General features: G+C 44.8%; 3 protein-coding genes across 10 annotated transcripts in view; 2 read left to right on the forward strand and 1 right to left on the reverse strand.

Annotated features, from left to right (window-relative positions):
- LOC120998356 (zinc finger protein 420-like) overlaps positions 1-26,616 on the forward strand; it is an 870,654-nt gene extending 844,038 nt beyond the window's left edge. Inside the window, exons 1-2 of one of the 2 annotated variants that reach the window (XM_040429024.1) lie at positions 10,889-10,979; positions 25,102-26,616. In XM_040429024.1, coding sequence (XP_040284958.1) covers positions 10,895-10,979; positions 25,102-26,246 — 1,230 coding nt within the window. In that variant the 5' untranslated portion in view covers positions 10,889-10,894 and the 3' untranslated portion in view covers positions 26,247-26,616. Of the gene's footprint in view, positions 1-10,888; positions 10,980-25,101 lie in introns of those variants that run through there. The other variant, XM_040429023.1, reaches the window with a different exon arrangement.
- LOC120998305 (gastrula zinc finger protein XlCGF26.1-like) overlaps positions 1-27,608 on the reverse strand; it is a 4,064,644-nt gene that overhangs the window by 3,883,583 nt on the left and 153,453 nt on the right. The gene's annotated exons all lie outside the window — the stretch shown is intronic.
- LOC120998306 (oocyte zinc finger protein XlCOF7.1-like) overlaps positions 1-27,608 on the forward strand; it is a 1,981,422-nt gene that overhangs the window by 432,770 nt on the left and 1,521,044 nt on the right. The window lies entirely within an intron of this gene.

The raw sequence follows: 27,608 nt of genomic DNA on the forward strand, positions 1-27,608 counted from the left end.
GATGGTACATATAACTGTGCGGGCCCCCATGATTAGGTGGTACATATAGCTGTGCGGGCTCCCATGATTAGGTGGTACATATAGCTCTGCGGGCTCCCATGATTAGGTGGTACATATAGCTGTGCGGGCCCCCATGATTAGGTGGTACATATAGCTGTGCGGGCTCCCATGATTAGGTGGTACATATAGCTGTGCGGCTCCCATGATTAGGTGGTACATATAGCTGTGCAGGCCCCCATGATTAGGTGGTACATATAGCTGTGCGGGCCCCCATGATTAGGTGGTACATATAGCTGTGCGGGCTCCCATGATTAGGTGGTACATATAGCTGTGCGGCCCCCATGATTAGGTGGTACATATAGCTGTGCTGGCTCCCATGATTAGGTGGTACATATAGCTGTGCGGGCCCCCATGATTAGGTGGTACATATAGCTGTGCGGGCCCCCATGATTAGGTGGTACATATAGCGGTGCGGGCCCCCATGATTAGGTGGTACATATAGCTGTGCGGGCCCCCATGATTAGGTGGTACATATAGCTGTGCCGGCTCCCATGATTAGATGGTACATATAGCTGTGCGGGCTCCCATGATTAGGTGGTACATATAGCTGTGCGGGCCCCCATGATTAGGTGGTACATATAGCTGTGCTGGCTCCCATGATTAGGTGGTACATATAGCTGTGCGGGCTCCCATGATTATGGTGGTACATATAGCTGTGCGGGCTCCCATGATTAGGTGGTACATATAGCTGTGCGGGCCCCCATGATTAGGTGGTACATATAGCTGTGCGGCTCCCATGATTAGGTGGTACATATAGCTGTGCCGGCTCCCATGATTAGATGGTACATATAGCTGTGCGGGCTCCCATGATTAGGTGGTACATATAGCTGTGCGGGCCCCCATGATTAGGTGGTACATATAGCTGTGCTGGCTCCCATGATTAGGTGGTACATATAGCTGTGCGGGCCCCCATGATTAGGTGGTACATATAGCTGTGCGGGCCCCCATGATTAGGTGTTACATATAGCTGTGCGGTCCCCCATGATTAGGTGGTACATATAGCTGTGCGGTCCCCCATGATTAGGTGGTACATATAGCTGTGCGGGCCCCCATGATTAGATGGTACATATAGCTGTGCGGCTCCCATGATTAGGTGGTGCATATAGCTGTGCGGCTCCTATGATTAGGTGGTACATATAGCTGTGCGGGCTCCCATGATGAGGTGGTACATATAGCTGTGCGGGCCCCTATGATTAGGTGGTACATATAGCTGTGCGGCTCCCATGATGAGGTGGTACATATAGCTGTGCGGGCCCCTATGATTAGGTGGTACATATAGCTGTGTGGCTCCTCCTCTCATCGGTTGCTGGGTGCACATAGAGGTGACTAGGAGCAGCACACTATATGTGCAGGGTCTGCTCTTCTGAATGTAATGGGTAGGTTTAGAGTGGGACATGCCTGACTGAGACCACCTTGGCGCTGGGTAGGTGGTCACAGATGTGTTTTGATCAAAATATATTGGCTGAGAGCCTCAGATTTTACCATTAGCGTGAGGGCTTAGTCCATATATAATGTTTGCATCTATTGTGTTAGTGCATTATTTTCTGTGATTTTTCTTTTATAAGTGTAGGCATGCACATCCACTCCTCATATCATGCAGGATGTTTTTTATCTTTATTTTTGTGTTTTTTGTTTTCTCTGATAAGACTGTCTGAAAAGATACTGACTCTCATGCAGCAGGGGACAATGGCGAAAGAGCAGCTGACACATCTTGCTGTCTGCCCTGTAGCTGTTGGGGATATACAAAGGGATTGTGCCTGTCACGGATGTAGTAGGGGAGAACATCAAAAGACAACAAGAAGGACTGGGAAAGACACTAGGCCTTACTGCTAGGGAAGGAAAAGGATCACCACGTATAAAACCTTGCTCCTGGCCCTAACTCCTATCCGTATGGGCACCTCTCGATGGTAGAGATGTCCATACACAGGAACCTAGAAAACCCTGGTGACCCTTGGATGCCCTAAAGGTAATGACAGGGCAGAGACAAACCGTTCCTTCCCTGGTGAAGGAACAAGCGTCTCGCTGAGGCCTAGTAAACAACCAGGTGGGGGAATACAAAACACAACAAGCGGAACACTTAACTTCTGAGGATGATGGATGAACAGGACTTCAACAAGAACTACACTCCAGCTCTTCCAAAACCAAATGAAGCTATCCAGAGCAAGGAGTGATGGGTAAAGTCAGACTAAATAGGGCGAGGTGTGGACATACCAGCAACACACAGACAAAGTAAAACCAAAAGAGGCTGTCAGATCACTAATGTGCAGATAATCTTTCAGACCTTCTAAGACCTGTCACAGGTGTGACAGTGCCATGGAGGAGGAGGAGGAGGAGGAGAAGCTGCCACTGCAAGAAGAGGAGGAATTGGAGGTGGAGGAGCAAGAGCACAATGATAACGGTGGCACTGGTCAGGTCATCCAATCGTCTCAGTGGGGGGTGGATACAGAAAGAATTGGCTCCTCGGGCACACTGGCCAGATTGGTGACCATGCAGTGACAGGCGTATCGGTGATATCCAGCAGTCTGATGATTACTGGGTAGTCATGCTTTTAGACCCTCGCTATTAAGGCAAAATGGAGGAATGCTTTTCCCTCTCACAGAAAGGGGGGGCCAACTTACGTTATTTCCAGGAAACACTGAGTACGCAGCTTGCCGCTGCTTACTGCAAGCAGATGCCTGCTACCACTGTGTCTGAAAGGAAGGCCCCTCTCCGCCCCCGCAGAGTCTCCCCCCTTCCCTAGTCCAGCCCTCAGTGTCATGTTGGAGAGGGTTTTCAGCGCCGCGGGGGGTGTAGTGACACCCAAACAGACCAAGTTGTCCTCCGCCAGTGTCTAAAGCATCACCATTTTACCACTGTTGCTGTCTGCCTGCTTGCATCATACCACTGCCACCATCATGCCATTGCTGCTGCCTGCTTGCCAACATGTACCATAAGGCTGCTGCTGCCTCAGCTGCTGCTAATCCCCTAGTGCCACTGCTATTAATGCAAAGTACCTGTCACTACTACTACCACCCATAGACTGCCTTGTATGTATCATGCTATGCTGCTTCTGCTACTATTGCGGCCGCATACCACTATATCCGTACCGTACCCTTTCCACAGCCACACTGCTGCTACTACTACGTCCGTACCCTTTCCTCATCCACACTGCTGCTACTACTATTACTACTACTACTACGTCCGTACCCTTTCCTCATCCACACTGCTGCTACTACTATTACTACTACTACTATGTCCGTACCCTTTCCACATCCACACTGCTGCTACTACTACGTCCGTACCCTTTCCTCATCCACACTGCTGCTACTACTACAGTGTCGGAACCCTTTCCACATCCACACTGCTGCTACTACTACTACTCCTACTACTACACTGCTCAAAAAAATAAAGGGAACACAAAAATAACACATCCTAGATCTGAGTTAATAAAATATTCTTCTGAAATACTTTGTTCTTTACATAGTTGAATGTGCTGACAACAAAATCACACAAATAAAAAAATGGAAATCAAATTTTTCAACCCATGGAGGTCTGGATTTGGAGTCACACTCAAGATTAAAGTGGAAAAACACACTACAGGCTGATCCAACTTTGATGTAATGTCCTTAAAACAAGTCAAAATGAGGCTCAGTAGTGTGTGTGGCCTCCACGTGCCTGTATGACCTCCCTACAACGCCTGTGCATGCTCCTGATGAGGTGGCGGACGGTCTCCTGAGGGATCTCCTCCCAGACCTGGACTAAAGCATCTGCCAACTCCTGGACAGTCTGTGGTGCAACGTGACGTTGGTGGATAGAGCGAGACATGATGTCCCAGATGTGCTCAATTGGATTCAGGTCTGGGGAACGGGCGGGCCAGTCCATAGCATCAATGCCTTCGTCTTGCAGGAACTGCTGACACACTCCAGCCACATGAGGTCTAGCATTGTCCTGCATTAGGAGGAACCCAGGGCCAACTGCACCAGCATATGGTCTCACAAGGGGTCTGAGGATCTCATCTCGGTACCTAATGGCAGTCAGGCTACCTCTGGCGAGCACATGGAGGGCTGTGCGGCCCTCCAAAGAAATGCCACCCCACACCATTACTGACCCAATGCCAAACCGGTCATGCTGGAGGATGTTGCAGGCAGCAGAACGTTCTCCACGGCGTCTCCAGACTCTGTCACGTCTGTCACATGTGCTCAGTGTGAACCTGCTTTCATCTGTGAAGAGCACAGGGCGCCAGTGGCGAATTTGCCAATCTTGGTGTTCTCTGGCAAATGCCAAACGTCCTGCACGGTGTTGGGCTGTAAGCACAACCCCCACCTGTGGATGTCGGGCCCTCATATCACCCTCATGGAGTCTGTTTCTGACCGTTTGAGCAGACACATGCATATTTGTGGCCTGCTGGAGGTCATTTTGCAGGGCTCTGGCAGTGCTCCTCCTGTTCCTCCTTGCACAAAGGCGGAGGTAGCGGTCCTGCTGCTGGGTTGTTGCCCTCCTACGGCCTCCTCCACGTCTCCTGATGTACTGGCCTGTCTCCTGGTAGCGCCTCCATGCTCAGGACACTACGCTGACAGACACAGCAAACCTTCTTGCCACAGCTCGCATTGATGTGCCATCCTGGATAAGCTGCACTACCTGAGCCACTTGTGTGGGTTGTAGACTCCGTCTCATGCTACCACTAGAGTGAAAGCACCGCCAGCATTCAAAAGTGACCAAAACATCAGCCAGGAAGCATAGGAACTGAGAAGTGGTCTGTGGTCACCACCTGCAGAACCACTCCTTTATTGGGGGTGTCTTGCTAATTGCCTATAATTTCCACCTGTTGTCTATCCCATTTGCACAACAGCATGTGAAATTGATTGTCACTCAGTGTTGCTTCCTAAGTGGACAGTTTGATTTCACAGAAGTGTGATTGACTTGGAGTTACATTGTGTTGTTTAAGTGTTCCCTTTATTTTTTTGAGCAGTGTACAATGTCCGTACCCTTTTCACATCCGCACTGCTGCTACTACTACTACTACTATGTCCGTATCTATTCCTCATCCACACTGCTGCTACTACTTATACTACTACTATGTCTGTACCCTTTCCACATCCACACTGCTGCTACTTCTTGTCACGGTGGGGAGTGGGGGACACCCCCCACCGTACAATGTAAAGGGATAACAGATAGCTGCTAGGCCAAGAAGCCAGGAAAAGGGAAGCAGGTCACCTCCTATAGTGTCCCTAATCCTCTCCCTAACTCCTCATCGTATGAGCGGACCTGGATGGTAGGACGGCTCATAGCCTGGATACCTGAGGCCCTGAGTCGCTCTGAGAATCCCTCACAAAGGATCTGAGGAGAGGCGCCCTGTTCTTCCAGGACACGGAAGAACAGGAGTCTCAAAAGGCCTAGTAGCAGGGAAAAGGAGAGACCATACACAGAAAGAGGATCGTCAGGTAAGAACACAAGACCACACACTTACCTGCCGAAGACTCCACGACTGGAACCCGTGCATACGTACAGGAGCCCTAACACCAAACAGGACGACGTACCAGCAACTCACACAGGTATCCAGCACACCAGACTCCGCAAGGACCCCCATGCCACAAAGTGCATGGCAGCCCCAGGTCCGCAGCAATAGGGGCTAAAGCTTTCTGGAGAGCCTTATCCTGGTAATGCCTGGTAAGTATAGCTGGATCGCTCACCTCATGGCAGATGGAGGAGATCTCCGCAGCTGTGTCGGAGCCGCTCGATTCTCAGGGAGTGTATGCTCCGAATCTTTTAGCCGGGGCGCCATCTTGGTAGCGCACGTGGCTTGCTGCTGCGACTGTCTGTTAAGGAATTTCTCCATTTCTTTCTTAGGTTGTTTTTTGGCTGTATTTTTACCATCCCTTCAGGTTAGTGCGCTGAAGTAGGGCTAAATAGAGGCTTGGTGGCGGGAGCGCTACTCACGGGCTTCCACCATCCAGCGCGGTCAGGCTCTGCCCCCCTTCCTAGATTTTAATCCTAGTTGTGTTTTTATTTTTTGTAATAGTAACGAAGATATAAAATAGCTGCATTGTCCGAAAAAATGTGCCCTCTGCAGCTCTCCTGTTTTTCCTTGAAAAACCATACAATAAAAATAAAGTCAAAGTTACGGCCTCTATTTACATTATGTGGTTAGTACCAGGCTGGTCAGCAGACTGGAAATTGCATGGGGGGTTCATTTCACAACACGTAGTTTCCCTCAGGGGTGCACTGGCCATAGACCCTACAGGGAAATTGATGAATTTCATTTGTTTTTTTAGCATCCTAACCCCTGCAGTGCCCTCCTGGGCATCAAATAGCCCCTACAGCAGCCCCCAGTGTAAATAAAATATATATTTGCTCCCCTGATCCTCATTGTGCCCCAAGGTTATATATATATATATTTGCTCCCCATTGTGCCCCCAGTATATGTATCTTTCCTCGTTGTGCACCCAATATATATATATATATATAGCGTGGATTCGCTCTGGTAGGCAGGGTGAGGCGACGCAGCGCAAAAACTGTTCTTAACCAGTATTCAGTGTTTATTCACACTTGGCAACAGAACATAAACAAAAATCACATTAGTTTTAAGTATAGAGCTCAAGTCCTGGTGTGTGTTCACACCTCGCAGCGGAATCGCGTATAGAGTTCAAGTCCTGGATATCGTCGATCTGTCCCCCCAGACAGGTAGCAAAGATGCATCCAGCCAGCCGGAAGCACATTAACATAGCAACAACCCCTTGCCCACATTCTTAGCTGGCTTTTATGACAATTGGGCGTCAGCGCAAAGCCCAGACCAACATGTGAGATCTAGTCCGGTGCTTGTCCTCAATTTGCTGCAATTAGTATGAGCAGCACATGCTGTGAGGAAAATATCTCCCATCTACCAAGCAACCCGATTGTGTCACTATATATATATATATATACATACAGTACAGACCAAAAGTTTGGACACACCTTCTCATCCAAAGAGTTTTCTTTATTTTCATGACTATGTAGGCATCAAAACTATGAATTAACACATGTGGAATTATATACATAACAAACAAGTGTGAAACAACTGAAAATATGTCATATTCTAGGTTCTTTAAAGTAGCCACCTTTTGCTTTGATTACTGCTTTGCACACTCTTGGCATTCTCTTGATGAGCTTCAAGAGGTAGTCCCCTGAAATGGTCTTCACTTCACAGGTGTGCCCTGTCAGGTTTAATAAGGGGGATTTCTTGCCTTATAAATGGGGTTGGGACCATCAGTGGCGTTGAGGAGAAGTCAGGTGGATACACAGCTGATAGTCCTACTGAATAGACTGTTAGAATTTGTATTATGGCAAGAAAAAAGCAGCTAAGTAAAGAAAAACGAGTGGCCATCATTACTTTAAGAAATGAAGGTCAGTCAGTCAGCCGAAAAATTGGGAAAACTTTGAAAGTAAGGGCTATTTGACCATGAAGGAGAGTGATGGGGTGCTGCGCCAGATGACCTGGCCTCCACAGTCACCGGACCTGAACCCAATCGAGATGGTTTGGGGTGAGCTGGTCCGCAGAGTGAAGGCAAAAGGGCCAACAAGTGCTAAGCATCTCTGGGAACTCCTTCAAGACTGTTGGAAGACCATTTCAGGGGACTACCTCTTGAAGCTCATCAAGAGAATGCCAAGAGTGTGCAGAGCAGTAATGAAAGCAAAAGGTGGCTACTTTGAAGAACCTAGAATATGACATATTTTCAGTTGTTTCACACTTGTTTGTTATGTATATAATTCCACATGTGTTAATTCATAGTTTTGATGCCTTCATAGTCATGAAAATAAAGAAAACTCTTTGAATGAGAAGGTGTGTCCAAACTTTTGGTCTGTACTGTATATATATATATATATGTATATGTAGAGAGAGAGAGAGAGAGACCCTCTCGGCCCCCTACTGCTGGTAGAGCCAACATATCTTAAAAATAACAACTCACCTTTCATGTGAAGGAACACTTACTCCATGCTGAAGGCACCAAGACCTGAGGCTCCCAAGTGGATGAGGTATTTTTATAACCCCTGAATTTTTTTATATTTTTTTTTACAGTGTACCGGTTTTTAATAGCTGTTAGATGCGCACAGACGGGTCCATTGAATTCAGTGGGGTCCGTCTAGCCGTGAAAACGGCCAAAAGCAGGACATGTCCTATTTTTTGATGTAGGCTATTCACTGGCTGTTAAAAAAAAAACATCCATGTGAATAGACTTTAATTGGCCTGACCCATTTCAGGCAAAATTGTGATCAGGGCAGGAAGAGTATGTGCTACATGATAAATGGTTGGGGCAGGCAGCGGAAGGTCAATACAGAGGTCAGGCAGTGGAGGGTCAGGAATCAGGCAGAAGTCTGTACACAGGCAGTAGAACAGCACACCTTTGCAGGATACTAACAACCTAGAGAATCTATTACTCTGGCACCTTCCTACAGAAGGTGACCTTGTCTAAAGTGGCAAGGCATTGACTGGTGACAATCAGGGTGCACCCTCTTCCTTTAAGACCATGATGGAGCACGGTCCTTTAAGAGAAGGCTGCTGTCTGTGTGGAGGGACAGTGCAGGCCAGCCGGCCGGGCCCGCAGGTGGATGGAAGCAGCTGGAGGAGGCTCTACTCTGCCGGGTACCAGGACGGGTGAACAGAACAGCAGCGGTCATGGGCTGATACACCTGGTACTGCCTCTATCTCCAGAACTCAATTATACGGTTCTCTGTTAAGTTCTGCTGAGAATGAGGCCGTACCGTCTACTGGTCTCGTATATGGCGGGTTTTATTTCCTGTTCTCCCATAGAGATCATGCACAGCCAGGTATATCCCCAGCATTAGACTTTCTTCTCGGTGGGTTTCCGTCATCACCCAGAAGTCAGATTGGTATTTATCTGATCAATAACCAAAACATGGTTAGCTGCAGCACATCGCACCTGTGCCACTCACGCCGTAAAAACCTGAAAGACGTCAGCACCACTTCTTGTAATAAAACACGGAGTCTCTTCATAGACGTCCTCTAAAACCGAATACAGATAACGCGGGAAAATGCCAAAACGTTTTCAGCCATTACAAGTTGAAAGATAAAATATGCGGAAAAACGCAGATGAAAAAGAGAGGTCCATAGTTACATCAGCGATCCAAGAACATCGCGATCAGGAAAATTCTGTTTAATAACCCACACCAGACAAAAGTGCTCCCTGCCCAGCTCACACAAAGTAACAAAACTGCAGAAATACAGCAGCTAACTGGAAACCAGCTGAGAAACATAAGCCATATGAATCATGATCTGTGGAGATAGAAAAATATACAATGTCCAGGATTAGGAGAAAAATCCCCCATAAAACTAACGACCTAAATCAGTGCCCCGGAAAAGAACCGGCGACTACTGCTAAGTACAGTCCCTGCAGAGCATTGCTGTCCCTCCCTTACAGGAGTCAGGTCACATGGGCGTGACATCATCACAGGTTTTTCACCACCACTTTCCTCCATTACTGAGCTCCACCCCTTCCTGCATTGATCACATGACAATGACATCATCACAGGTCTTTCACCACCACTTCTCTCCACTGCTGAGCTCCGCCCCCTCCAGATCACATGACGGTGACATCATCCCAGGTCCTTCAGCTCTTGCAGTGCAGCAGATCCAGAGCAGGTCCTGGTCGGTAGTCACTGCTGTGGTGTCTGGAGCCTCTTCTTCTCTCTGGTATCAGCCATTTCTCCAGAGTCCCCCTTTATCCCCGGTGCTGGGGGCTCTGAGATGCAGGGTCTCTCCAGGAGCAGTAAGTGCGGTTCTGGATCTCACTAATGCTCTTGTCCCTGGAGGATTTCCAGCCTCTCCTCATAAAGGCGCCTGCAGTACTAGAAGCCTCCAGTTCTCTCCTCTTCTCCTGAATGACCACCAAGGATGGACAGGAAGGAGATCAGCAGAAGAATATTAGACTTCACCTTGGAGATCATCTCCCTGTTGAGCAGAGAGGTAAACTTTTCTAGATTTCTCTCCTCTTTATTGTATTCTGTAACAAGTCAGACATCGGGAAGGAGAATCCATCATAGGAAGTGATAGGAAGAGTCCAGGGTCCTGGAGAACGGCCTCCAGACCTTCCAAGTGACGGAGAACCTGAAGATCAGCCACCAGTATGGTCAGTGATGGATCATGGAGACCAATAGTCATGTTGTAGGAGCCATGAGAAGGTAAGTAGGCACGTTGTACCCAGGAGGAGAGGAAGCAGAGGAGGAGATGTCCGGAGTGTGGCCTGGACGGAGGATTTCTACCACTAGTCTGACATCTAGATGATGCTGGACTATAACAAGGAGGCCTCCACTACATCTAGAGGAAAGAAGGTTTCTCCACCAACATAGAAGAGGAGTCTTTACTGTAAGAGCAGTGAGACTATGGAGCTTTCTGTCAGAGGAAGGGGCCATGGGGGATTCTGTAGAAGAGTCCAGAAGGGGTCTGGAGGTCTGGAGGGTAATATTATTCCAGCTTCTAGTGACTAGATTACTGGAGATGGGGCCATGATCCAGGGAGGGATTCTGAGTGTAGATCTAGGGTCAGGAAGGAATTTCTTTCCCTAAGTGTCTCTCTCCATCCACAGGATTACACCATAGTGAAGAAGACATCGGGGGGGACTCCCATCATCCATGAGTCAGAAGGGTGGAGCAGGACCCCCATCACAGAGCCTCTTCCCCTGATACATGAGCAGAAGATCCTAGAACTCACCCACAAGATGATGGAGCTGCTGACTGGAGAGGTGACACTGCTGGGAATGCTGGGAAATTCTCCAGTAACAGCACTGGAGGGGTCTGGGTGATGACTGTGTCATTGTGTTGTCAGGTTCCTGTAAGGTGTCAGGATGTGGCGGTCTATTTCTCCATGGAGGAGTGGAAGTATGTAGAAGGACACAAGGATTTGTACAAGGACGCCATAATGGAGGGTCCCTGGCCTTTGACATCACAAGGTAAGAAATCTATCTTATTTTAAAGATTTAAGGATCATGTAGATTGCTCATTAATCTGATCATCTGCATGTATATAGCATTGTCCGGATTCTGAAAAAAACTACTTTAAAACGCACTTAAGCTCTACTATCCATGGTGATAGGGGGCCACCTGTGACACTTGTCTTCCATCTTTGATTCTGTAAATACCAGACTGATGGATTTATACTGACTAAACCCCAGAGACATGTTGTAATGGCTGCTATACCTCAGGTAGGTGTCATCAGATGCTGGGTGTTATAGATGACATTACTTCTACACTATAAAGGCTGTAGACATGTAGTAATGGCTGTTATACCTCAGGTAGGTCTCATCAGATGCTGGGTGTTATAGATGACATTACGTCTACACTATATATGCTGGAGACATGTAGTAATGGCTGTTATACCTCAGGTAGGTGTCATCAGATGCCGGGTGTTATAGATGACATAACTTCTACATTATAAAGGCTGGAGACATGTAGTAATGGCTGCTATACCTCAAGTAGGTGTCATCAGATGCCCGGTGTTATAGATGAAATTACTTCTACACTATAAAGGCTGGCGACATGTAGTAATGGCTGTTATACCTCAGGTAGGGGTCATCAGATGCCTGGTGTTATAGATTACATTACTTCTACACTATAAGGCTGTAGACATGTAGTAATGGCTGTTATACCTCAGGTAGATTTCATCACATGCCGGGTGTTATAGATGACATTACTACTACACTATAAAGGCTGGAAACATGTAGTAATGGCTGTTATACCTCAGGTAGGTGTCATCAGATGCCGGGTGTTATAGATGACATTACTTCCAAACTATAAAGGCTGGAGACATGTAGTAATGGCTGTTATACCTCAGGTAGGTGTCATCAGATGCCCGGGGTTATAGATGACATTACTTCTACACTATAAAGGCTGGGGACATGTAGTAATGGCTGTTATACCTCAGGTAGGTGTCATCAGATGCCGGGTGTTATAGATAACATTACTTCTACACTATAAATGCCGGAGACATGTAGTAATGGCTGTTATACCTCAGGTAGGTGTCATCAGATGCCGAGTGTTATAGATGACATTACTACTACACTATAAAGGCTGGAGACATGTAGTAATGGCTGTTATACCTCAGGTAGGTGTCATCAGATGCCGGGTGTTATAGATGACATTACTTCTACACTATAAAGGCTGGAAACATGTAGTAATGGCTGTTATACCTCAGGTAGGGGTCATCAGATGCCAGGTGTTATAGATGACATTACTTCTACACTATAAAGGCTGGAGACATGTAGTAATGGCTGTTATATCTCAGGTAGGTGTCATCAGATGCCGGGTGTTATAGATGACATTACTACTACACTATAAAGGCCGGAGACATGTAGTAAAGGCCGTTATACCTCAGGTAGGTGTCATCAGATGCCGGGTGTTATAGATGACATTACTTTTACACTATAAAGGCTGGAGACATGTAGTAATGGCTGTTATATCTCAGGTAGGTGTCATCAGATGCCGGGTGTTATAAATGACATTACTTCTACACTATAAAGGCTGGAGACATGTAGTAATGGCTGTTATACCTCAGGTAGGTCTCATCAGATGCTGGGTGTTATAGATTACATTACTACTACACTATAAAGGCTGGAGACATGTAGTAATGGCTGTTATACCTCAGGTAGGTGTCATCAGATGCCGGGTGTTATAGATGACATTACTTCTACACTATATATGCTGGAGACATGTAGTAATGGCTGTTATACCTCAGGTAGGTGTTATCAGATGCCGGATGTTATAGATTACATTACTACTACACTATAAAGGCTGGAGACATGTAGTAATGGCTGTTATATCTCAGGTAGGTGTCATCAGATGCCGGGTGTTATAAATGACATTACTTCTACACTATATATGCTGGAGACATGTAGTAATGGCTGTTATACCTCAGGTAGGTGTCATCAGATGCCGGGTGTTATAGATGACATTACTACTACACTATAAAGGCTGGAGACATGTAGTAATGGCTGTTATACCTCAGGTAGGTGACATCAGATGCCGGGTGTTATAGATTACATTACTACTACACTATAAAGGCTGGAGACATGTAGTAAAGGCCGTTATACCTCAGGTAGGTGTCATCAGATGCCGGGTGTTATAGATGACATTACTTCTACACTATAAAGGCTGGAGACATGTAGTAATGGCTGTTATTCCTCAGGTAGGTGTCATCAGATGCCGGGTGTTATAGATGACATTACTTTTACACTATAAAGGCTGGAGACATGTAGTAATGGCTGTTATATCTCAGGTAGGTGTCATCAGATGCCGGGTGTTATAGATGACATTACTTCTACACTATAAAGGCTGGAGACATGTAGTAATGGCTGTTATATCTCAGGTAGATGTCATCAGATGCTGGGTGTTATAGATGACATTACTACTACACTATAAAGGCTGGAGACATGTAGTAATGGCTGTTATATCTCAGGTAGGTGTCATCAGATGCCGGGTGTTATAGATGACATTACTTCTACACTATAAAGGCTGGATACATGTAGTAATGGCTGTTATATCTCAGGTAGGTGTCATCAGATGCCGGGTGTTATAGATGACATTACTTTTACACTATAAAGGCTGGAGACATGTAGTAATGGCTGTTATACCTCAGGTAGGTCTCATCAGATGCTGGGTGTTATAGATTACATTACTTCTACACTATAAAGGCTGGAGACACGTAGTAATGGCTGTTATATCTCAGGTAGGTGTCATCAGATGCCGGGTGTTATAGATGACATTACTTCTACACTATATATGCTGGAGACATGTAGTAATGGCTGTTATACCTCAGGTAGGTCTCATCAGATGCCGGATGTTATAGATTACATTACTACTACACTATAAAGGCTGGAGACATGTAGTAATGGCCGTTATACCTCAGGTAGGTGTCATCAGATGCTGGGTGTTATAGATGACATTACTTCTATACCATAAAGGCTGGAGACATGTAGTAATGGCTGTTACACCTCAGGTAGGTGTCATCAGATGCCGGGTGTTATAGATGACATTACTACTACACTATAAATGCTGGAGACATGTAGTAATGGCTGTTATACCTCAGGTAGGTGTCATCCGATGCCGGGTGTTATAGATGACATTACTTCTATACCATAAAGGCTGGAGACATGTAGTAATGGCTGTTATACCTCAGGTAGGGGTCATCAGATGCCAGGTGTTATAGATGACATTACTTCTACACTATAAAGGCTGGAGACATGTAGTAATGGCTGTTATATCTCAGGTAGGTGTCATCAGATGCCGGGTGTTATAGATTACATTACTACTACACTATAAAGGCCGGAGACGTGTAGTAAAGGCCGTTATACCTCAGGTAGGTGTCATCAGATGCCGGGTGTTATAGGTGACATTACTTCTACACTATAAAGGCTGGAGACATGTAGTAATGGCTGTTATACCTCAGGTAGGTGTCATCCGATGCCGGGTGTTATAGATGACATTACTTCTACACTATATACAGTGGGGAAAATAAGTATTTGATACAGTGATGATTTTGCAAGTTTTTGCACCTACAAGGAATGGAGAGGTCTGTAATTTGTACCATAGGTGCACTTCAACTGTGAGAGACAGAATCTAAAGAAAATCCTGAAAATCACATTGCATGATTTTTAAATAATTAATTTGCATTTTATTGCATGAAATAAGCATTTGATCACCTACCAATCAGCGAGAATTCTGGCTCTCACAGACCTGTTAGTTTTTCTTTAGGAAGCCCTCCTACTCTGCACTCATTACCTGTATTAATTGCACCTGTTTGAACTCGTTACCTGTATAAAAGACACCTGTGCACACACTCAATCCATCACACTCCAACCTCTCTACCATGGCCAAGACCAAAGAGCTGTCTGAGCACACCAGGGACAAAATTGTAGACCTGCACAAGGCTGGGATGGGCTATAGGACAATAGGCAAGCAGCTTGGTGAGAAGGCAACAACTGTTGACGCAATTATTAGAAAATGGAAGAAACACAAGATGACCGTCAATCTTCCTCAGTATGGGGCTCAATGCAAAATCTGGCCTTGTTGGGTAAGGATGATTCTGAAAAAGGTCAGGAATCAGCCCATAACTACACGGGAGGACCTGGTCAATGACCTGAAGAGAGCTGGGACCACAGACTCAAAGGTTACCTTTAGTAACACACTACGCCGTCATGGATTAAAATCCGTCAGGACAGTCAGGGTCCCCCTGCTCACGCCAGAACATGTACAGGCCCTTTTTAATTTTGCCAATGACCATCTTGATGATCCAGAGGAGGCATGGGAGAAGGTCATGTGGTGAGATGAGACCAATTTAGAACTCCACTCGCTGTGTTTGGAGGAAGAAGGATGAGTACATCCCCAAGAACACCATCCCAACCATGAAGCATGGGGGGAGGGGGACATCATACTTTATACTGCAAAGGTGACAGGATGACTGCACTGAAGAGAGGATGGATGGGGTCATGTATCGCGAGATTTTGGCCAACAACCTCCTTCCCTGGGTAGGAGCATTGAAGATGGGTCATAGCTGGGTCTTCTAGCATGACAATGACTCGAAAAACACACAATCCGGAAAACTAAGAAGCGGCTCCGTAAGAAGCATTTCAAGGTCCTGGAGTGGCCTAGCCAGTCTCCAGACCTGAACCCAATCGAAAATCTTTGGAGGGAGCAGAAACTCAATGTAGAACACCAATAGAATAATATGAGGTTCAATAATAAATATCAAGCTAATCACACATCCATCATGATCATAGGATCCCATTTTTATTAAACATATATTGCAGACATGATTGGCATACACAAATTAATAAAAAAACTTAAAAACACCAACACAGTGGTGGTGACCACTCGGCATGATATATGCAATAAAGTGCAAGTGCAAAAAGTATTTTTAGGGTGGTACTATAAAGTGTAGATTCAAGAGTACAAAATAAGTATTATACACACAGCCTAATGGTATGGCTATAAATACTACAGATCAAGTATATAGGCAGATATCTATATAGTACAACCAAATAATTGTGTCCAGCCTCAGGTCAGACCAGCACCACGCCACGACGCGCGTTTCGCCGTCAGCTTTCTCAAGGGGTAGTGGTTGGTGGGCACATAGTGGACTTATATAGTGCTAACGATAATGCATTCACATGTGGGCACAAACCATTAATTAGTAATGTGCCAATGCCCTGCATGACCCAATCACCTCTCAGAATCAGACATCCAATCAGAGAGGAAGCCCCAGTTACCTGTGTGATTTAACTATCAGATGAGCCTCTGCCCACTATATGGCGTGCCATTGGTCCCGGCACGACGCCGGTCTCGAGACACCGCCGTGGCACCCGGAAGAGGCGGAGCGCACGCCGCCGTGGCACCTGGAAGAGGCGGAGCGCACGCCGCCGTAGCACCCGGAAGAGGCGGAGCGCACAAGGAATTGCGATGTCCACCACATCACGGGGCCGGGGGAGCGTCTCGGGCAGAAACAGGCACGCACCACAACGGCCATATTTAAAAGAGTAACAAACTAAGGCCTCTTTCACACGAGCGTGACGGATCGGCTCCGGGTGCGTTCAGTGAAACTCGCACTATTTTGCAAGCAAGTTCGGTCAGTTTTGTCTGCGATTGCGTTCAGTTGTTCAGTTTTTTCCGCGCGGGTTCAATGCGTTTTGATGCGTTTTTCACGCACGTGATAAAAGACTGAAGGTTTACAAACAACATCTCTTAGCAACCGACAGTGAAAAACGCATCGCACCCGCACTTGCTTCCGGATGCGATGCGTTTTTCACTGAAGCCCCATTCATTTCTATGGGGCCAGGGCTGCGTGAAAAACGCAGAACTGATGTGTGAAAAAAAACTCTCATCTACACAGACCCATTGAAATGAATGGGTCAGGATTCAGCGCGGGTGCTATGCGTTCACGTCACACATTGCACCCGCGCGGGAAACTTGCTTGTGTGAAAGGGGCCTAAGTGCGTTGCATATTAGATAAGCAAGAAGTATGCTAACGCCACTGTAGATGACCAGCGAGAGGACCGAGAGCAACAATTGTTATACAGCATGTGTATGTGGTCATAAATATATGTAATAAATATGCATAACAGATAGTGAATAAAAAGTGCAGAAAATAGATATATTAAAGTAGACCTTTCATGAAGCAAATAAGTATGAGGGAAAAAAGTGCATTATAGTGTTATATCAATGCATAATAAAATGATAAGATATATAATGTGATCCATGTCTGATCCAAATCTGTATTTTTTACACAATAAAAGCACACAGAGCTATGGGGACTGGGTATTGCGGATGTGCTAGCGGCCATCTAGCAGCCCATGTCTCAGCCCTATACACAAAATCCCGGTGACAGGTTCCCTTTAATGTAGCCCAGCGACAGCCCCGACACCTGAAAGATCTGGAGAAGATCTGGGGCCAAAATCCCTGCTGCAGTGTGTGCAACCTGGTCAAGAACTACAGGAAACGTCTGACCTCTGTAACTGCAAAGGTTTCTGCACCAAATATTAAGTTCTGTTTTTCTATTGTATCAAATACTTATTTCATGCAATAAAATGCTAATAAATTTTTTTAAATCATACAATGGGATTTTCTGGATTTTGTTTTTTTAGATTCCGTCTCTCACAGTTGAAGTGTACCTACGATAAAAATTACAGACCTCTCCATTCTCCAAACGTGCAAAATCACCATTGTATCCCCACTGTACATACCCAACCACCATAAAGTGCAAAAGTGCAAATCAAGAAAAATAGCACTTTATTCAACATAACTCGCCTCCCTACCCGTCCGAGTCCCTATATCGATAAAAGCAAATACCTCAAATACATACATGTGCATCACATACCTCTTACATCCAGTGACGTCTCCTCTGATGTAGATGTTCTCTTTCCTCATTTTCTCCTTTCAGACCAGACCACCATGATGACTTCTTTCAACATCTCTTATCTCTGCATCTTAGTTTCCTACTTTTCCATCATCCTTCCACCTTCTGAACACCTCATTCTGCCCCCCAAATACTGTGCCCACTGTGCTCTTTAATACTATACTGCAGACACTGTCCCCCTGAAAATATTAGTACCACACAGATGTCCCCTTCATTAATTTTTGGCACATAGTGCTCTAAATAATTACTGAGCCCATCAAATAGTGTCCCTGAGACTAATAGTGCCAAAAGCATAATATCCACCATAAATAATTGTGCTAAGCAGATACTATGCCAGGGTGCCCCCCACAGTAATTGTGCATAATGTTAACAGTGTGTCACGGTGAGGAGTGAGGGAAACCCCCCACCGTATAATGGGAACTGTTACTAGGCCAGACAACAATGAAGGGAGCAGGCCACCACCTACAGCCGCCCTAATCCTGACCCTGATCTCCTGACCGCATGAGCAGACCCTGATGGTGGGAGGGCTCATGCACTGGAATCTGGATCCTGCTGACCCTGACGGTCCCTGGCATAGGGGTCAGGAATAGGAGACAACCGGTTCCTCAGGGACTCAGACGAACCAGAGTCTCCAGGTGAAAAGGGAAGCCCATACACAGCTAGAGGATCGGCAGGTAAGAACAACAAGACAACTCACTTACCTGCCAAAGCCTCCACAACTAGAACCCGTGCATCAGTACAGGAGCCCGAACACACAGCAGGTCACAGTACAAAAAACCACACAGAAATCCAGCATAGCCCCCCATGCTCACACAGTGCATGGCAGCCCCAAGCAGTGCTGCATACTGGCATCAACATACAGGGCAAACGTCAAGCATACACCAACAACAGCCCAGACATGTAACAACCATGAAGACGTACAACTCACCCTGAACATAAACCCACACTTAACAAATAACAAGTGAGGTAAGGAATCGGGAGCAAACATAAGGAAAGACTATTTATGTCCAATAAGGTGGCCCTCAAGGACTGGGCAGAATCACCCAGGCAAGGAGCAGAGCTCCATCACCAAGCAACGCTAGAGTACAACTGCACCCAGCCAGCAAGCCACAGGTTCATATCAAGCTTGCGGCCACACCCAGGAAATACCTTAATCCCCACTAGCCAGAAGATTAACACCTTGCTCACCAAACAGCAGGGAGGCATACCTTAAAGGGGAAGTGCACGTGCAAAGCACAAACTACACGTTGCCCCTGGCAACCAGTGTGCACGGCAACTGCGTCTCGGTCAAACACCAATATGACCGTGACACAGTGCCCCCATTGTGCCCATACTAGTAATCATGTCCCCCCCCCCCCCCTAATATGTGCCACTATAAAAATGACCCCTTTTAACACCTTCAGGACCCTGCCATTTTTCACCTTAAGGACCAGGCCATTTTTAGCAAATCTGACGTGTCACTTTATGTGGTAATAGTTTTAAAACGCTTTTACTTATCCAGGCTATTCTGAGATTGTTTTCTAGTCACATATTGTACTTCATGACAGTGGTAAAACTAAGTAAAAAAATAATAATTTTTATTTATAAAATAATACCAAATTTACCCAAAAATTAGAAAAATTAGCAAATTTCCAAATTTTAATTTCTCTACTTTTATAATAGATAGTAATACCTCCATAAATAGTTATTAATTTACATTTCCCATATGTCTACTTCATATTTGTATCATTTTGTGAATACCATTTTATTTTTTGGGGACGTTAGAAGGCTTAGAAATTTAGAAGCAAATCTTGAAATTTTTCAGAAATTTTTCAAAACCCATTTTTAATGACCTGTTCAGGTCTGAAGTCACTTTGTGAGGCTTACATAATAGAAACCACCCAAAATTACCCCATTTTAGAAACTTCACCCCTCAAGGTATTCAAAACTGATTTTACATACTTTGTTAACCCTTTAAAGGGAACCTGTCACCAGAATTTTGTGTATGGAGCTGAGGACATGGGTTGCTAGATGGCCGCTAGCACATCCGCTATACCCAGTCCCCATAGCTCTGTGTGCTTTTATTGTGTAAAAAAAACTATTTGATACATATACAAATTAACCTGAGATGAGTCCTGTCCCTGACTCCTCTCACATGCAGGACTCATCTCAGGTTAATTTGCATATGTATCAAATAGTTTTTTTTACACAATAAAAGCACACAGAGCTATGGGGACTGGGTATTGCGGAAGTGTTAGTGGCCATCTAGAAACCCATGTCCTCAGCTCTATACACAAAATCCCGGTGACAGGTTCCCTTTAAGTGTTCCACAAGAATTAATGAGAAATAGAGGTGAAATTTCATAATTTCACTTTTTTGGCAGATTTTCCATTTTAATAAATTTTTTGCCACTAACAAAGCAAGGGTTAACAGCCAAACAAAACTCAATATTTATTGCCCTGATTCTGTAGTTTATAGAAACACCCCATATGTGGTAGTAAACTGCTGCACGGGCACACGGCAGGGCGCAGAAGGAAAGGAGCGACATGGTTTTTGGAAGGCAGATTTCACTGGGATAACTTTAAGCTGCCATGTCACATTTAAAGACGCACCCCTAGAGTACAAACACCAAAAAAAGACCCCATTTTGGAAACTACGGGATAAGGTGGCTGTTTTCTTGGTACTATTTTAGGGTACATATGATTTTTGGTTGCTCTACACTGCGTGCAGAATTATTAGGCAAATGAGTATTTTGACCACATCATCCTCTTTATGCATGTTGTCTTACTCCAAGCTGTATAGGCTCGAAAGCCTACTACCAATTAAGCATATTAGGTGATGTGCATCTCTGTAATGAGAAGGGGTGTGGTCTAATGACATCAACACCCTATATTAGGTGTGCATAATTATTAGGCAACTTCCTTTCCTTTGGCAAAATGGGTCAAAAGAAGGACTTGACAGGCTCAGAAAAGTCAAAAATAGTGAGATATCTTGCAGAGGGATGCAGCACTCTTAAAATTGCAAAGCTTCTGAAGCGTGATCATCGAACAATCAAACGTTTCATTCAAAATAGTCAACAGGGTCGCAAGAAGCGTGTGGAAAAACCAAGGCGCAAAATAACTGCCCATGAACTGAGAAAAGTCAAGCGTGCAGCTGCCAAGATGCCACTTGCCACCAGTTTGGCCATATTTCAGAGCTGCAACATCACTGGAGTGCCCAAAAGCACAAGGTGTGCAATACTCAGAGACATGGCCAAGGTAAGAAAGGCTGAAAGACGACCACCACTGAACAAGACACACAAGCTAAAACGTCAAGACTGGGCCAAGAAATATCTCAAGACTGCTTTTTCTAAGGTTTTATGGACTGATGAAATGAGAGTGAGTCTTGATGGGCCAGATGGATAGGCCCGTGGCTGGATTGGTAAAGGGCAGAGAGCTCCAGTCCGACTCAGACGCCAGCAAGGTGGAGGTGGAGTACTGGTTTGGGCTGGTATCATCAAAGATGAGCTTGTCGGGCCTTTTCGGGTTGAGGATGGAGTCAAGCTCAACTCCCAGTCCTACTGCCAGTTTCTGGAAGACACCTTCTTCAAGCAGTGGTACAGGAAGAAGTCTGCATCCTTCAAGAAAAACATGATTTTCATGCAGGACAATGCTCCATCACACGCGTCCAAGTACTCCACAGCGTGGCTGGCAAGAAAGGGTATAAAAGAAGAAAATCTAATGACATGGCCTCCTTGTTCACCTGATCTGAACCCCATTGAGAACCTGTGGTCCATCATGAAATGTGAGATTTACAAGGAGGGAAAACAGTACACCTCTCTGAACAGTGTCTGGGAGGCTGTGGTTGCTGCTGCACGCAATGTTGATGGTGAACAGATCAAAACACTGACAGAATCCAAGGATGGCAGGCTTTTGAGTGTCCTTGCAAAGAAAGGTGGCTATATTGGTCACTGATTTGTTTTTGTTTTGTTTTTGAATGTCAGAAATGTATATTTGGGAATGTTGAGATGTTATATTGGTTTCACTGGTAAAAATAAATAATTGAAATGGGTATATATTTGTTTTTTGTTAAGTTGCCTAATAATTATGCACAGTAATAGTCACCTGCACACACAGATATCCCCCTAAAATAGCTAAAACTAAAAACAAACTAAAAACTACTTCCAAAAATATTCAGCTTTGATATTAATGAGTTTTTTGAGTTCATTGAGAACATGGTTGTTGTTCAATAATAAAATTAATCCTCAAAAATACAACTTGCCTAATAATTCTGCACTCCCTGTATATTACACTTTTTGTGAGGAAAGGTAACAAAAAATAGCTGTTTTGGCACCGTTTTTATTTTTTCATGTGATATTTTTATAGAGCAGGTTGATACGGACGTGACAATACCAAATATGACAACTTTTTTTTGTTTGTTTGTTTTAGTTTTACATAATAAAGCATAAAAATATATTTTTTTAGTGTCATCCACACTTTTTTTTACTTTTTTTTACTTTTTATATTTGTCCGTCTGTGGGACTTCACCTTTTCAGGGTTTAATCCCTGTTTCAATTCAGTACAATACATTCTGTATTGTACTGAACTGAACTGTCAATGTCTTACACAGTAAGACGCTGACAGTTGCCTAGGAGACCCAGCCTTCAGGCTGGATCTACTGGGCTTCCGTAGCTGGCAGGCCCTGATGTCTGTGTAAGACATCGTGGCTGCCATGGCAACTATCCGATCCCTTCCACCGCAGTGCGGGGACCCGATGGCTAAGGAGAGGGAGCGCAAACCTCCCATATGCCGCGGTCAGCGCTGACCGTGGCATATGAGGGGTTAATCCACCGGCATCTAAGTTATCACCGATGCTGGTGGATGCAACACGGATCCGGCTGTCAGTAACAGCTGGATCCATGCTGCTGAATGCTCGTCCTGGGGCGCAAAGTACCGGCCATTTAGGACGAGCATTCTCGTCCTGGGTCATTAAGGAGTTAATATGCACCAGTACAAGAAATACCCCTTTGTATTGTTTGCCAGTACAAAAAATACCCCCTTACCTTTCATATCAGATCCTCAGATTAGACCTCAAATCAGACTTTAAATCCGACCCCCATATCAGATAAGACCCCCATATCACACCTCAGATTTAGACCTCCATGTCAGACCCCCTAATTAAAGCAGGGCCCCTTATCAGACCTCAGATCACACCTTAAATAAAGTAACTTACCTCTCCTGTTCTGCTGCTACTCCCCACGTCCGGCGTCTTCTTCTGCAGTCGCGCTCCCTGGTCTTCTCCGGGCCAGCGCTGACTGCGTGCAGCATCAGGTCATAATGCATGCACTACGTCATGATGCTGTACGCAGCCAGGACAGTGTGGCACAGACCCCGGAGAAGACTAGAGAGGAGGGGTGAGTACCGGCAGCTCTTCCCTCACCTCTCCCCCCACGACTCCTGCAGACTAGTGAGCGATTCCGTAATGGAAGCGCTCACTAGTGTTTACTGTATAAGACACACTGTATCTTATAAGGCGAAAAATATAGTAATTGGCGGTGTGGCACTGGCATGGGACCCTGTGAGCCCCCTGACTTAGGGGTCCAGTCGCAAATGTGACCACTGTGTATGCCACTAGCATCAGAACAGAGTGACGTGATATTGAAATTGCACCTTGTGACACTATAAAACCAACCCCATCTCCTGCCGCCTAGATGGTAATACTATTTGAGTCCTCCATTCACCATTATCACCATCAAACCACGCAAAAAAACTAATCTAAAGTGACAGTAAGTTGAGGATCTGAACTCATCCACAGCATCAGTTATATCCATTATACCTTTTCAGATGTCTCCAGAATTATTGCCCTCCAAAAACTCTTGGATTCATTTTTGACATCTCTGCTTAGCTACCCTAATAACCCTCCCTTCAGAGCTGAACCCAGACATATCCCCATTTTCACCCAGGCTCGAACCAGGCTCTCCATAGGGCTGCCAGGCAGAGGCTTCCGCCCAGCAGTGAGTCCCGGTGACGTCAATGGCACTGATGGGCGGGCTAGGGCAGCGCTAAAGCCCGCCCATCAGAGCTGGTGACGTCACTGAACACACTGCTGGCCGGAAGCCTCCGCCCGGCAGTGTGTTACTGTAAATAAAAGAGCCCTTGCTCTGCGCGATCCAGTGCAGTGCAGGGCAAGGGAGAGCATTGGAGCATGAAATGCTCTGATGCAAACATCAGGGGGCTGCCTGGGTGAAAATGTGAGTATGTCCGGGTTCAGCTCTGAACCCGGACAACCCCTTTAAGTATATCCAACACCCAGGACTCCCGCCGATCAGCTGTTTGAGAAGGCACCGGCACTCACAGTAGCATCGCAGACTACTCTTAGCTTATACTATGATGTCACGTTCATTGGTCACATGGCCTAGGTGAAGCTCAGGGGCGATACCAAGCACATCCACTGGATAGGCCTTTACTCTATCATTGGTTAGGATCCAACACATTTTCCTCCTCTGATCAGCCATTCTGCAGTAGCTACGGAGCAGGAAGCCTGCACTGGAACTAAACAACTCAGTCTGTGGGCGAAGCCGGTTACTGCAGTGCTGATCCCATTCATCTCAATAGTAGTAGCACTACAGGAACCAGCTCTGTCCTAAGTGCAACGGATGTTGTACCCCTGACAATCAGATACTGATGGCCCATCCTGAGGATAGGCCATTAATTGTAAAGGACTGTACATCCCCTTTAAGTTCCAAAATGGCCTGGTCATGAAGTGATTAGGTTATTGTATTAAAGTCAAGCCCAGTAGATATCGAAGGGCATAATGTGCTAGCAGATGACGGGCCTGATTGTCAGAGAAGGTTGGTATTTTTCATATTTTTGAATGTTTTCAGGTCTGGGTTTATTTAATAGAAGTGATCAGTGAGTATAGAGCAGAGTCCTGGACTTCATCATCCATTATAACTTTAAGGACATGACCACAAATGATTTTCTTTTAGTGGCAGTTTTTCATTCAGTATTTTGTGCCAAAGCCAATAAAGGATTAAAATTAATGGGAAATATAAAGGAAGGACATGTACCTCTCCTTCCTACTGATCCACTAGTTTTGGCTCAAAAACTACATGAAAATCTGCCTGTGTGTTTCGAACCTTAAAGGAATCTTATAGATTTGTCTTCTTTTGTTGTTTGAGAAAAAAACACAATCTCTTTTTAATCCTAACAGAAAATCCCAGTAAGAACTTCATGTTATCACTGGATTATAAAATAGAAGATGAAGATATCGAGCAGCGCTCTTCAAGAGAAAACCTCATTACCTATAATATCCATCCAGGATTTTACAATACAGATCTATCATATAATCCTCCTAATTACCAGGAACCATCTTCTGACCAATTACAAATTATTACCACAAGTACCGGGCAGAAAGAGAGTAAAAGGTTTCAGTGTGAAGAATGTGGAAAACAATTTACAAGAAGTTCAAACCTATATACACACAAAAGAATTCACACGGGTGAGAAGCCATATTCATGTAGTGAATGTGAAAAATGTTTTATATCTAAATCACAATTTGTTAAGCATCGGAGAATTCACTCAGGAGAGAAGCCGTATTCATGTTCAGAATGTGGAAAATGTTTTACGCAAAAGTCAAATCTTGTTACACATCAGAGAATTCACACAGGAGAGAGGCCGTATTCATGTTCAGAATGTGGGAAATGTTTTATGCAAAAGGCAAATCTTGATTCACATCAGCGAATTCACACGGGAGAGAAGCCATATTCATGTTCAGAATGTGGGAAATGTTTTACAGAGAAATCAAGTCGTGATAAACACGAGAGATGTCACACAGGAGAGAAGCCATATTCATGTTCAAAGTGTGAGAAATGTTTTCCAGATAAATCACAGCTTGTTTTACATGAGATAATTCACACAGGAAAGAAGATTTATTCAAGTTTAGAATATGGAAAATGTTTTATGGGAAACTCAAATCTTATTACACATCAGATAACTCACACAGGAGAGAAGCCATATTCATGTTTCGAATGTGGAAAATGTTTTGTTACTGAAGCCAAGCTTAAGGTTCATCAGGGAAGTCACACTGGAGTGAAGTCGTATTCATGTTCAGAATGTGGGAAGTGTTTTACTCGAAAGTCAAATCTTGTTACACATGAGAAAATTCACACAGGAGAGAAGCCACTGAGATGTTTAGAATGTGGGAAATGTTTTACGCAAAAGTCACATCTCATTACACATGAGAGAAGTCACACGGGAGAGAAGCCATTTTCATGTTCAGAATGTGGGAAATGTTTTCTTACTAAAGCCAAACTCTACTATCATTGGAGGATTCACACAGGAGAAAAACCGCATTAATGTTCAGAATGTTGTAAACTACAGTTTGTAGCAAACTACACTTTGCTGAAACCACTGCAGCTTTCTGGATTTCAGTTATCTCACCCAGCTGAGGTATTTGGGTGGGATATACAGGCCCTCCGGCACTGTACTGTACACATTGCCACAAAACATGTTTCCTGTAGGAAAATTGCAGTGACATCCGGGTTTTAAATGTTTTAATAACAGGGAATATTCTTGTTTTAAAGCTGGAGTCGGAGTCTCTACATTTCTACTGACTCCATGATTCCGACTTCACAGCCCAGAGTTCGTGACAATTAACTCTTTCCTTTCTAGTAACAGAATTTTATCCATTTATATTAATAAATTTAAATTTCTTACAGAAATGCTTGGTTATCTAAGATTATCCAAGAAACCACACAGGGGAGAAGACATAGTCATGTTCAGAATGAGGAAAATGCTTTAGTATTAAATCCAGAATTGGTTTTGCTGTGTATGACATCGAGGGTTTAATAAAAACTTAATTTTTCCTCCTATTTATTAAAAATAATAGGGCAGATTTACTGTTGAAAATGTGCTCATTTCTTAGCACAGTTTGTACATGCCTTGTTCTGCATTTATCAAGTATTTTGGACAGTTTTCTCCTCATGACCTCCATTCCTACAGAGATTCAGCTAAAGATCAGCTTTGTTCAGTATCATAATCCCTGACAAGCAGAGCAGAGAGGAGGATGAGGCAGATATTTAGTTCAGTGTCCTGATGTAACTTTTCTTGTGTGGTTAGGACAGGATTTGTGTGTACTAATAGGATGGAGGCCATTTTATTTCCCCTGCTGATTGCTCCCCAGACAAAACAAGCCATTATAACTAAAGAAAGGTATTTGGGAATATATGTATAATAAAGTAATAACTAGTAAGTATTTTATTTTCTAAATTCCTGGAGAACTCCTTTAAGCTAAACTGGATTACCATTGCAGCCTATGGAAGTTGTACTATGTTACTGTGGAGCCCTGTCATCGGCAGACCTCCACTGGAACTACTGTTTTAGTAGCCTCATATCCCACAGAAGGACTGATGCTAGTACAACGAATGAACGGCTCTACCAAACACTGCGGGGAAAAGCCATATGAGCACCGGGAGCAGAGCTCTCATGGGAAAGTCACCTCAGATGCCGTAGCCACAATTGACCATGTAATCTGAGGTGTCACATGTATGTGTATGGTGTTATCGCTGATCACACACATGAGTCCCGGGTCTCTATTGCGTGAAAAGGCAAAAACTCTTTGGCTATTTCATCTGTTCCATTCCAGGCACCATCTTTAAACACTAAACTAGCACCATACATGTACAGCACTGATCAGGAAGGAGTTAAACTGAGACAGTG

This window comes from Bufo bufo, chromosome 4, assembly GCF_905171765.1.
Source record: "Bufo bufo chromosome 4, aBufBuf1.1, whole genome shotgun sequence".
Taxonomy (NCBI): domain Eukaryota; kingdom Metazoa; phylum Chordata; class Amphibia; order Anura; family Bufonidae; genus Bufo; species Bufo bufo.